The following is a 13,314-nucleotide window of genomic DNA, read 5'->3' on the forward strand; positions in this document are numbered from 1 at the left end:
GGGTGCTCACCTGCTGCTCGGTCCCTTGGGTCCCTTCTGGGCGTGGTCAAATCGATGGGGCCGAGGGAAGCGAGTAGATTCCGATGCAAGTGTCTGCTCCCTAGGCCGGAGGACCGCGCGACCAGAGGCACGACTTCCGAGTTTCAAAAATGTTCTCCAAGTGCTATGAGTTGTCCGCCAGCTGTGGCTTAAGTGGCCGCGATGCTCCCCAGTGCACCGTCGAAGCTTTTGTCAAATGCTTTGGGGGTTCACAGAGCAACTGCGTGCTGGCAGCCCAGCCACAGCCTTCGGGGGCCTGCTTGCTGCGGGATCGCGGCCTTCCCTGAGAAATGGGACAGGTTAGGCCGTCGAGCCGCAGCCGCTTTTCTGCCCCTCGTCTGCTGTTGGCCCTGGGCTGGCTAGCCTCCTCCGCAGCCCGACATGGGACGGCGTGGTGGTGGGGGCGGGGACCGAATCTGGAGGCCCAGTCTGGGCTCCGTCCACCTTGCCCACCGGCAGGCGGCGGCAGGTCCCCAAAAAGGCCCACTGACAAGTACTTTTCAGGGAATTTTGATTCCCAAATTTAGTGATTTCATGTTAGGCTGAGAAGTATTAGGGAGATGGTGTATAATTAATGTTCACGTCAATTGTGAAACAATTTTATTCTTAAAGCGGCCAGAAAAATTATTTGTAAAATGGGTCTGAAAAACTTCACCGGACATACTTAATTGTTATTTAATTAATTGAGGAATGCCTGAGTTGTTTCCTATTGCTACATAACCATAACACATTACCACAAATTAGTGGTTTGAAACATTTATTTTCTGCATCCTGTAGGCGAGGAGTCTGGGCATGGCGTATCTCTGCCAGTCTCACAAGCTGCAGATAAAGGCGTCTACACGTGGGATCTCAGCTAAGGTCTGGGGTCCTCTTCCAATCCCCTGGTTGTTGCCAGAGTTAGTGTTTTTGTGGTTCTTGGACTGAGGTCCTTGTCTTGCTAGCTGTTGGCCAGAGCCAGTCTTGTGCCTTAGCCAGATAGTCCTTCCATAGGCCTTGTGACACTTAAGTCTCTGATTTCAAGGCCCCTTTTAAAGGCTCACCTGATTAGGTCAGACCTGATAATCTCGCCTGGATAAACCTAATTCTGGCAGTGGTATCCCGTCATCATCCCAGGTTCTGGCCACACTCCAGGAGAGGGGTTCTATGCGATGTGCCCCCTAAGGCCATGAGTTTGGAGGGGCCATCATAGAATTCTATCACAATTTTAATCAGTTTGAAGAATAAAACAAAGGAATAACAGGCTGACTTGACCCAATAAAATGTTTCCTTTAACATCCTTTAGTCTTGGTGGTGCGTGAGTACGTGTGTGTTTAAATCCCCATCTTTTCACTCCTTCCACTAGGACGTTGGGTTAGAGCCAGAATTCTAGAGTCACGCGTGTGGACCACAATGGACACCTTACTCCATATAAAAATTGTCTCTGTTTTTCTAAGGAACTTTATATTAATATTCAGCACTTCAGGGAAGACTTCCTTGAGTTTCATAGTAAAATAGTTTGTAAATTATCTATCCGAACATGCAAATAAATGTTAGTATAATTTGAAGATTGTAAAATTTAAAAGCTTAGTAAAATACATGTTTTCCATATATAGAGGAAGTATTTATTAAATGCTTTCTGCTCTGTGAGGAGAGATAAGAAATAATTAAGGTTCAGAAGATGTGGTCTGTACTTTTCAAGGAGTGTATGGTCTAGTTCTGTGTAAATGTGCATACCTGAGCTAAAGACATTGAAACCTCACAAGCTTGGCCTTATCTGGCTTCTGGCTACTTCAGTCGCCTTTCGGGTTACTTTCCTACCTGCCTGCTCCGCTACTAACTTTTCCACCTTAGGGCTTTTTGTAATGTACTTTCTTTCCTCTGCCTAGAAATTTCATTTTATCTGTTCAAATTCCTAATTACATTTATACTCTTTTTTAACTTAAATGTTACTACATTAAAGAAATTTTCTTTGACCCCTCAGACTATAAGGTCCTGCTCTTATATTCTCACAGCACCTCATGGCGTGTTTCAGAGCACTGCTTTCGTTGTTACAATTACATTGTTGTAATACAAGGTGAATTGTGTGTTGTATCTAACCTGTTTGGTGGAGGTTCCATGATGACATTTCGTGACTGCTCCACAAATATTTGTTGAATGAATGAGCATTTGAATACTTGCCTAGGAAAATTTCAAAACATTTTCCAATTGGAGAGCAGGTTGGATGGATAAGGTGAGTCCATTTTTAGGGAGCTTTGAACACCCATCTGAGTTGATTGAACTGGACTTACCAGAGATTTCTAGGTTCTTAGATTGACATAATTAAAGGGACATTTTCGTCAAATGTAAATTCAGTAAAGGTTATAGAATAAATTGTGTACAGGACAGTCTAGAGTGACAGTCCTCAAACTTGAGAGTGTGAAAGAATCCTTTGGATATTTCAATCAGCACATAGATTCCTGGCTTCTATTCCTCCTTCTCCAAGTCTGGTTCAGCCCAGGACCATAGCCACTAGCCATAGGTGGCTCTTAAGCACTTGAAATGTGCTGGGCTGAATTGAGGTATGCTACAAGTATAAAACAGATTTCGAAGACAGTATAAAAAATATACTGTTAAATTGATTACAAATTGAAATTATATTTTACATGCATCAAAGTAAGTAAAATATTAAAATAATTTCACTTGTTTCTTTTCAGTTTTTAACATGATTACCAGAACATTTAAAATCACACATGTGGCTCATGTTATATTACTGTTGGACACAGCTGATCTATTTATGGGGTCTCAAGGAAGGCATGTTTTAGCCAGCATCCCAGATGATTCTGAGGCAAGTCCTTAAATCTCTCTTTGAAAAGCAGAAGACTCTGATAGATATTTTAGTAGTGCAGGCCTAGGAGGTTGAGAGCGAGAGCTAGAAAGATGCCAGTGGGTTTGAATAAGAAGTATGCATCAGAACAAGACATTTTGAAACAAGAATTGGGTTGATGACTGTAATGGAGGAAGAATGAAATGGTAGTAGAGATAAGTCCAAGGTGGCAGGCCTGCAGTACAGCGTGATGTTGGCAGAAACTGTAGGAATGTTAGGAGGAGCAGCCCAGACTCTGAGCCTGTTCTGTTCTGTTTCCTGTTTATTGCAGTGACACTTAAGAATCCAGAAGCTTTGAGGGCCTTCTTTCCCATTAACTTTGCGGTGCTTGCCCTGCCCCTGGCTCCATCTCCTCTAAAGCATGCACTCTTACCGTTGCACATTTTTGTTCTTGTTTTCAGTTACTTGAGTTTACCTTTATTCACGATTTAATCAATTCCTTCTAATGTGTAATGTTTAGAAGAAAGCTATTTGGACAGGATGAAGTATTCATTAAGATTTATTTTTGATAAAAATTCAAGGGATGTGCATAACCAAACAAATCCATATTAATAAAAAGAGATAACTATGAAAAAGTGTGTCAGAAACAGGCCTGTATTCCACATTAGGTCGCTGAAACTAGAACCACTCAAACATTTCCAAGGCTAGAATCAAGTGGAATTTTAGGACAGAAGTAGCAATGACTAAGTTGAGCAATCTTACAGGTGTGGCAACTGAGGTCCAGAGCAGCTGTATAATTAGACTAAGGTTCAGCATCCAGTTAGTAGATGTAGTAGCAGAACCAAGGGTTCCTGACATACTCTCTCTTTAAATTATATCTATCTGAAGATGTGCAGAAAGATGCTCTTATTTTTTAAAGGTTATTTTTAAGGAATTAACTGGTTTTAGACTAAGGATTTTTACTCAATAAACTGTACACATAACTTGTCAAGAAAACGGAAGTGACATCCCGTGATAAATTTTACGTTAACACAAACAATTCCAACTGCCAGAAGATGGCACTGTTTACATGTGAAACAATACTTTTTAAAAACGCTTTTTATAATACTTTTTAAAAATGTGTGTGTGCTTCAGTTTAAAGTAGAATGAAGGAAAAACAAATTTAGTGCTTCCTATGGTATTCCTGTATGTGGGCTACATCAGAATGAATTGTTGAATCATAATATATTACAGAACTGGCATCCTTTTAAACATTTAGTATGTGCACACATGTACATATGTACTTATCTTTACATTTAATTTGCATATTACTTTGTTTTATGTGAAAAAGAACATTTTAGGTAGTTAAGTCATTCTTATAGACTTTGGAGAGTTTTTCTTCAAACTGTCAGGTGTTATTTTATTCTCGAGGCTAACATCTTGAAATAGAGCAGTTAATTCTAAATCTGATAAAACTTTATGATAACTTTACTAAGACATTCATCTACAATAATTTGAAAAAAATCTTGGTGCACATAGGTATTTCGTAATGTCAGTCTGAGGAATTGGCTTCTTTGAAAACAAGGATGCTGTCATAAATTTTGAAGTTTTCTTTTTTTTCTTATATAGATTATTTCTCATTTGAAGTGAAGGGCAAGAATTAAAATTGGAAAGTTTCTGCTCTGATTACTTAAGGTTTATTTTGTAGATCTCATGAATGTTTATATTTTTTCAGGGGTTTAAGAATTAAATTGCATAATGTAAGTTTCCTAAAGACCCATTTTCCCCACATACTTTCTTCCAAAGGGCTCTTTGACTGTTGGTTCACATGCTTATGAAGATAGCACAACAAATTTGAATCCCAACATTTTATTAATAAGCAGTGGCTTAATAAGATATTAAAATTTTATCTTTAGTAAAAATTTAAAGTACTAAATGTTATTGAAAACATAGTAATGATTCCATAAGTTTTGTAATGAAAACCATGGACTATTTTCTTATCAGAAAGCATTACTATATTTTATTATGATTTTATTATGATAATTTCATTATAATCCTATTATGATAGTGATATATATAGTCACTTCGAAGTCTTTTGATAGCTCAACCATGGTTAGGTACCAAAAGGTATAATTTGAAAGGTAGATGATAATCTTGTTTATGTTTAATTCCCAAAGACTGTTTGAGGCAATACGTGTGTGTGTGTGTGTGTGTGTGTGTATGTGTATGTGTGTGTAATATGTCTATGAAATATGAAGAATGGGTCCTGTAATCACTTGGGTTTGAAAGCACAGTATATTTTAAAATATAACTGAAATTTAGAACAACCCAGAACAGTTTCAGATATGGAAACTATGAAGAATTAAAAGGCCATGATTACTATTAAATTAATGAAAATAGATTTAATGTGTTAAGTGATTTTGTAATTATATATTATATTTGGTCAATTTATGCCTATAGTACATTTTTGCTTGTTGCTTCTAAATATTTTATATATGTAGAGTTATTTATATTATTACTTAATATGTAAATATAGCTGAGTTAATTTTGCTAAATCTACTAACTAATGATAAAACTAAGATGTTTGAATAAGTGAAAAACTATCTTTTGAGGAGTTCCATAGACAGAACAAAATAAATAAACCATAAATATGGGTCTTTTTTTTTGTCAATACCACTTTATAAACATTTATAGGAATATTTGTCAATACTACTTTCTAAACATTTATAGGAAGAAAAAGTTTTGTGAAAACAAAAAATCACTTTTCTTTAAATTCATTTACATTTTTTCTATTTAGATAAACTTGGCCTTTTCAACTAGAACATTTCTCTTATAACTTGCCTTGTGTTTATAGCTTATTCGAACAATACGGTAGTCAAGCTGTATTCATCAGGTTACAGATCGGTCATGCACATTAATTCCATTATTTATGTTGGGGTTTTCCCCTTATAAATTGAATATGGCAGTGTTTTTCATTCTCGAGTAATGTACATAACCCCTTTAACATCAGCCAACAACAAAAAGGCTTACTGAACTCCAGAGGTTTGGGTGTGATGTTGGAGATCATGTGGATTCAAAATTCAATGACGTCTTTTTATGATCGCTTAGTCCCAATTTGTTTGTAAATAAAGATGCTATCTTTTTGAAATAAATGACAATTCTCTTTTAGGTAGTCTTTCGGATCATCCAGATTATGCCTTTTTAAACCCGTGTTATAGTGTCTTAACAATAAAACTTGAAATCAAGTTCCATTCAATTAGTATATCTCTAAGAATATTCTTATAGATCCTAGTATGAGAAGCAACAGACTGCAGCATTTAGATATTTAAAGTGTATTCACAGATTTTCGTTATTCTTAAAAGTTAGGTGTGGTTATGGGTTTGTATAATTAAAAGATTATTAATAAGGTAGGTTTCTTTTTGTTTTTGGAATTCTACATTGAGTCTTAATAGTTTTGAGTTACCTTTAGTCTCCATTGAATTGATAAGAAATTATAATATTTAACTCCCAAGAGTAGCTAAAAATACTGTTATAACACAGAAGTGAATATCTCAGGGGCTTACAAAGTTGAATGTTACTGTCCCACGATGCCTTAGGAAGAGCTCAGGAGTGTGGGAAGGGCTGCCATGACGTATGCCCTTGGGCAAGTACGAAGACTCCTCCTAGGAGACTGAAGCGGTTGGGACGAGACCTGCCCCTGTCGGCCTCACCACAGAGCAGTCCCGTAAGCGGATGGCCTGCGCTGTCCAGTGCCTCAGGTTGCTGATGCGTTCCATAATGTTTGCTAGGCTCTAGTGGTTGCTAGTAGTTGATGTCATTTTATTACATAGGTTCAATAAAGTATTTCTGCCTTTTTGTTCTTTTAATGAACAGATGAACATATTAGATTTTGCACGGTTGTATTTGTGAGTGGAAGATAGAGGTAGTAGCTTTAGTAGCCTTCTAAGTTTTTTAGGATTTTACCAAATTTTCACTCAATCGTAATTGAATTTTAAAGTCTTTAAAATTGAGATCAGAAAATCACATATATTAGTTTGTTATGCTTTCCTTAAAATATGTATTGCTGCTGGTTTCTCTATGGATAAATTGTTTTTCTGTTTAACAAATTATCTGTTTCTGTCTTATGGTGACTTAGTGTCTAAAAATAGTGACTATTAAAATATATGAGGTGGAAATATATAAAGAGTAAAAAGCAAATGGAGAGAAGTCTCGATTCTCGAATATGGCTGTATCTACACACATAGTATGTTCCCTGTGTCATTTAAATCTATAATAAACTTCCTTTAAAAGAATCTTTATGGTAGTTTCTAAGTATTTCAAAATTACTTATAAGTTACTTAAGGCTTTAGAAGGTAGAAATTCTGAGCAATTAATGCAAATAGTACTGAAAGCAATAAAGTATCAAGTAGTAAAATCGACTTCTTAATTGTGAGGTTTTTTATGAATAATTCAGTCCCGCGCTTCTGCTCGAGCATTTCTACTTGAAACCTTCTTTCTTCAGTGAAAGAGGACAATCAACTTGGTTTTATCTTGAGAGTCCAAGAAAGGTTTAAAAAAAAACAAAACGAGTAGAAGACTTCATTCTGGGAAATGGATCTGTTTTGAAGTTCAACTGGAATAAGCTATTTTGGAGTTTTGTATAGAAAATTACATCTAGCTTCATGATTAACTTGGTTACTTGATTTATTGCGTAAACAAAGCATAGCGTTTCGTGAAGCCCATGAGTAGCCGCTTTTTCCAAGCATGACAGAGTGACAACAAAGGAAGCGAAGAAGGGTGGGAGGGGGCGCGGGCCTGTGACTGCTAGAAGAGGGCGCGGACTTTTGGGGAGAGCGATTTCCATGGGCATCTGTGTCTTTTGTCACGTTTGGGATGGATGACCTGAGTCCGATATATTGATGAATAGCATTAACAAAGGTCTGGTTGTCAAAGGGTAGGAAGAAAAATGCAATTAGCCACAGCAGTGAGGTGCTGTCTGTGGTTGGAGGGAAAATCCAGTACCTAACTGGCAATAGAAAGCAGCGAAAGGGCACCATTGGTAAAAGGCCAGATTTGTGTGTGTGTGTGTGTGTGTGTGTGTGTGTGTGTGAATGTGCCATTGCGTGTGGTGTATCATACAGTGATCTTGACTCAGTGGGATGTGACAAAAAAGTCAATTTTTAGTAATGTTTGGTTTATTGGATGAAAGTGAATATGTACCTGTTACTAAAGAAATGACATGGTGAACTCAACAAATTTGTAGTTTATACATAACGCTAATTTCAACCGATCGGACATTTGCAATACTGTTTGTTTCTATTTAAAGAAAATTAGAATTAAATAAAAGTACACTGTTGTTCAAAAGAAGTTTGCTCTTTTTCTGGTCTGATTTTTTTCTCTCTAAACCATGCCATCCAGAGTAGGAACCATATCTAATCTCCCAATTAGGTCAGGCCCCAGGATAATCAATCTCTTTAACAGCAGATGCCTTGTTTTAGCAAATGAATGCTTGGTTTCAAAAGCAGTTTTGTGTTCAGAGAAGCACAGTTGGCATGGGTGATAAGAACTCTTTTAAACCCTGTAAAAGCTTCTGTAGATTGTTTTCTGTCCACACTTTGTGAACTGAAGTAAATGCTGTGCATATCCATCTTAAAATGAACATGGTGTAGGGACTTTGGACAGCCTGTGGGAACATCTACATGCATATAAATGGAATTATTTGAAGTCCAAATTTTTATATCTATTTGAATTAAACTGAGATTTGATAACATCTAAAACTAGTATATATGTTTTTAGTAGATGTTCTTTATTAAGGATGCTCCTTAATGACACTAACTTAATTATTAGATTAGTGTTTTTAACTGAAATTACAATGACAAGTTAACATGATTCTAATCCAAAACATATTAACATATAATGAACTGTTTTTCAATATGATATTTAAAAACCTCTAAGGCTTCACTAAATTGTTTTAGATAATCATTTTTCAAAATCTGATTGCCGGAAGTTATTAATAACGCCCTAAAGTGGTCTGTAAAATAATTCTGGAGGCCACATAAGTACTTATTTCCTTTTTCAAGAGAACAGATTACATAATTAAAAACATAGAGTTGAAACATTTGCAAGATAGGTTAAAAAAAGCATTCACCAGCATATTTTGGATGTTATTATTTCAACTTTATTGTATAATGATCCATTTGACCAATTTTTCTCCCCCTCTTAAAAGTTGTTAGTATTTCCCATAGTGAAGGCTGGTAAGACAACTGAGGAAATATTAAAAGCAGATGATCTTTAAGAAACATTTGATGCTAATTACTTCTTACCTTTCAGATAATTTAAATGTTGGTAAATGTATAGGATTACATTACTTTTTAAAATAAATTTTAAGGTTAAACTGGTAGGTCACACAGAGATCCAGTGAGACAAGATTTTTAAAATACAGGCATTCTTAATAATACCAAATATCAAAATAGAACTGTGACAATTCACTTATGCTTTTCTAATATATAACAGCATTTTAATATGATTAGTAGAATGGTTTCTGTATATTAAGAACCTTAAAATTTTTAACTGGAAAACAGTGTACTGTCCAGATCTGTTACTCAGTCACATTTTAGATTTAAAATTTAATTTGATTATTATAACATGTAAGGCAATTTACATTTGACTTAATTAAATTAACACTTAGGTTTATTCAAAAGCTTTCTTACTCAGATCCCAATGATTTTCAGAATCCAGAGGTTTCCAAACTGAAATTCTTTCTTACCATGGAGCTCTTGCAGCCCATTTATACGTATTATCTCACCCTTTCACGCACAGGCACATACTCCTTTTCGGCTCTGATGGTGGGGACAGGCATTATTCCTGACCTCGTTTGGCCGTGGACTCTGCTCCCTCTAACCTTTCATGAGGTTCTCTGCCTGGCCTCAGGTGGTTTCCTCAAACACATGCAGTGATCAGTACGCGACTGAACAGTGTGCAAACACCTGCAGATGTCAAGAGTTCTCTTTCTCGTCTCTTCTAGTCCTCTGATCCAAAGTCCAGCGCCTTCGCTTCCCCGGACCCCCAGCCCTGTCTCCTCAACTCTGGAGGATGGTGGCTCTGTCTGACATCCCCCTCCCTGCACCCCACCCTGGGGACTTTCTCGGGTGGTAAGCCGGGTAGTCAGAGGGCTCCCCTCAACATTGCCTTGTCTCTGAGGGATCATTGTCCTTCATCGCCCAGTATCCAGTTTTGAGTGCTGTGGTTTCATATATTTCGCCTGGTTTTTTCAGGTGTTTCGAGAGAGAGTGTGAATCTAGCCTCTCCTCTTTCATCTCAAATGGGCGTGGCAGTCCCACTGGTTGATTTTCAAATGTCGCACCAGCATTACACACTGGCATACAACCCACTTGGTGAGATATGTCATCCTTTTACGACATTGCTGGATTGGGTTTGCTAATATCTGTTGAAGAATTTTATATCTGTGTTCGTAAGGGATGTCTGTCTGTACTTTTTTTTTTTTTTCCTCGTAATATCTTTGTCTGGGCTGGGTTGCAGCATTGCTAGAACTGTCTTGACGAGTCACAGAACATCTCACTCCTTCACTCAAGAAACCCATAAGTCCTTCTGGTTGGTACGAACTCCACGGCATCTATCGAGGCCATCTGTCTGTCTCTGCAGCTACTCCTCCCACACCATTATTCCCCCGTTTACTCTAGCGCTTCTTGATTTATAAGGTGCTTAGAGCTTTCCAGGGGATCTCGGTAAATGCAGACCCTGATTCAGGAGATCTGGGTGAGGCCTGAGGTTCTGCGCATCTAACAAGCTCCCTGCTGCTCCCTGGACCACACGCCTGCAAGGCTGTGTTGAGTCCCTGTCACTTTGGCTCTTCTCAACACTGTGATCTCACTGTCCAGAGTGACCTTCCCCTAGTTCTGCTTAATGAAATCATTCTCATCTCTGAAGCACCATCTAGCTTAAAGGTCACTTTCTCTGTGACATTTTCTTCAAACTCTGATCTCACTCACCGTCACAGCTTCCAAATGTTGGCTTTCTCCCTTCCCCATGGCGTTATGTAAATACTTTGACTGCACCGTTTGGCACTGCCGCTGGTGGCCAGACCGTGGGTCTTCCTTGTTGAGCAGAGCCCCTTGAGGCCGAGCATTGTGTCTTTCTCCGGGCGCATGGCAGGTGCTCAGTAAACATTTTTTGAATAAATGTAACTGTGATTTGCACTTCTGGAAAGTGATGAATCGCTCTGTATAGCAAATGTCATGCCAAGTAAATTAAAAAGTTCTTTTTTTTTTTTGTAGCTTAAACTATTGATTTTGTATTTATTTATGAAAAACACTTCTATTGTTTTTAAATTTTCTTCCGTGTTCTAGCTTTTCACCCAAAGCAATTAAATGTCCATAATATAGATCTATTAAGTCTTAACAAAACAATATATCTTTTCTAGTTTGGAAAGCCTCAGGTTTTCTCTTAGCTAATGCCAAGCTAAGGTTTATAAAGATTATACACATCGTGACTAATGATTTCTCTTAACTGTGCTACCAAAGGGTAAATGGTTAAACAGTTTTTGCCTGCAGTTGGTAAGGAATGAGAAAAAGATTGGGAGTATAAATGCCTTTTTTTAAACATTTAAATAATATAAAGAAAATAGGAATTCTACTTGTTTTATGTTTTAATATCTGTAACCAATACCCCACAAAAGTTCATTTCAGACTTTTAAAAAAAACATATTTGCCTAACTGACAAATTTAAGAATCACATTGGGTCAAAAGTTTTTTTTAGGGGATGTTTGTACAGTTACTTCCATTTCTCAAGAATTCTTGAGCCTTGACAAAATTTTCTCAAGGAATGAAATCAGATTTGTCTTCTGTTCCACCCTGCCCCCGCAACACACACACATACCTGCTCCTTACCTGGAAAAATCCCTTTGAAGGCGGTCAAAACTCCTTGCTTACACTGTAATACAAAATAAGAGCAGAAATATAAAATGCCTAAGCTAGAGATATGACAGGCTGTCAGCAGTTTGGAGGGCTCTGTTCTTCGGTGAATCGTGATGAAATATGCACAACTCTTGGTGTTGCTGAGTTCAGTTAGACTTTCACATTTTAATTTACATAGTATTAACACTTTTCCCTGAGAAGCCACAGTTTTATGGAGACATTTCCTTGTCTGTTCTCATTCAATTAAAAAACATCCACGGGGCATTCATTAACAGTTCTAAAAGTGATGGGCTATGTTTTTATGCCATTTTTATTTGCACTGCTTCTGATCTTGCCATCGCTAATTAAAAAGGGAACTTAGGGTAATATAAACAATGCCCGTTGGCTGTACTAGACGCCATGTTTTTGTCTCATAAAGGAAAGACGTACACAAGGCGTCTGGGACAAAGGATAAGGATCTGCTGTCTATAGCTTGGCTCTCTCATTTTCGCAATGTAGATAGGCTGAGATTTTTCCAGAACTTCAAGCTCTGGTTCTTTTTTTACTTAACAACTACGTCTTCAATCTGTCTCTCTTTCTTGGCATTCTGCTCTAAGTAGTCAGGAGGAATCAAGTCCCCCTCAGTGCTTTGCTTAGAAACCTCCTCAGCGAAACCACAGTTTCATTTTCCCAAGTTCGACCTTCCATAAAACACTGGAACCGAAACACGGTTTACCAAGGTCTCTGCCGCTTCATGGCAAGGGTCGTCTTTCCTCCAGGGTACACCAAGATGGTTCTCATTTCCTTCCGAGACCTCACCAGACCGGCCTTTACCATCCTCGTTGCTACCAAGAGTCCACCCGAGGTTGTACGTGCGCTCTGAGAACATGCAAGCTTTCTCTGCGGCTCTCCTAAATGTCTGTTCTTGTGTTATGCACCTCAGAATTTCTCCAGCCTCTTCCCATTACTAAATTTCAAAGCCAGCTGCACATTTTTAGGCATTTGTTACAGCAGCTCTTTGGTACCCCTGGCATACAACAGTTCTAAATATCGACACACTCAATAGCAGAACTTCCAAATACATGAAACGGAAACTGATAGAACTGTGAGGAGAAATAGATAGATCCAAAATTGTAGTTAAAAATCTCAACACCCACTTTCAATAATTAATAGAATAAGAAGACAGGATATTAGGAAGATTAGAGCTGAAAAACACCATTAACCAACTTGACTTAATTGACATTTATGCCACCTTCCGACTAACGATAGAATAACACACTTTCTTCTCTAATGCACAAGAAGTATTTATCAAGATAGATCACATGCTGAGCCATAAAATGTTTCAGTAAGATTTAAAAGATTAAAATCATACGATCTATATTTTCTGACCACAAAGGAATTAAATTAGAAATCGATAATAGATACTGGGATAAATCTTCAATATTTGGAAAGTAAATAGCACACTTTTAAATAAATCGTTGTTCACAGAAAACAATGAAAAGGACAATTCAAAAGTATTTTGCTGTGAATGAAACTAAAACGCAACAGTTAAAATTTGTGAGGTGCAGCTAAACAGTAAATAGAGAAAAATGTATAGCACTAAATGAGTATTTTAGAAAAGAA

General features: G+C 37.5%; 1 protein-coding gene across 1 annotated transcript in view; it reads right to left on the reverse strand.

Moving 5' to 3' along the window:
* Window positions 1–12,580, reverse strand: part of MAD2L1 (mitotic arrest deficient 2 like 1) — a 17,394-nt gene extending 4,814 nt beyond the window's left edge. Inside the window, exons 1-4 of the mRNA XM_006917786.3 lie at window positions 12,428–12,580; window positions 11,686–11,728; window positions 10,789–11,018; window positions 11–143 (exon numbers count right to left, since the gene is read on the reverse strand). Coding sequence (XP_006917848.2) covers window positions 11–143; window positions 10,789–11,018; window positions 11,686–11,728; window positions 12,428–12,580 — 559 coding nt within the window. The remainder of the gene's footprint in view (window positions 1–10; window positions 144–10,788; window positions 11,019–11,685; window positions 11,729–12,427) is intronic.
* Window positions 12,581–13,314: the final 734 nt, after the last annotated feature.

The sequence above is a fragment of the Pteropus alecto genome, unplaced genomic scaffold, assembly GCF_000325575.1.
Source record: "Pteropus alecto unplaced genomic scaffold, ASM32557v1 scaffold17, whole genome shotgun sequence".
In the NCBI taxonomy this organism is placed as follows: Eukaryota; Metazoa; Chordata; class Mammalia; order Chiroptera; family Pteropodidae; genus Pteropus; species Pteropus alecto.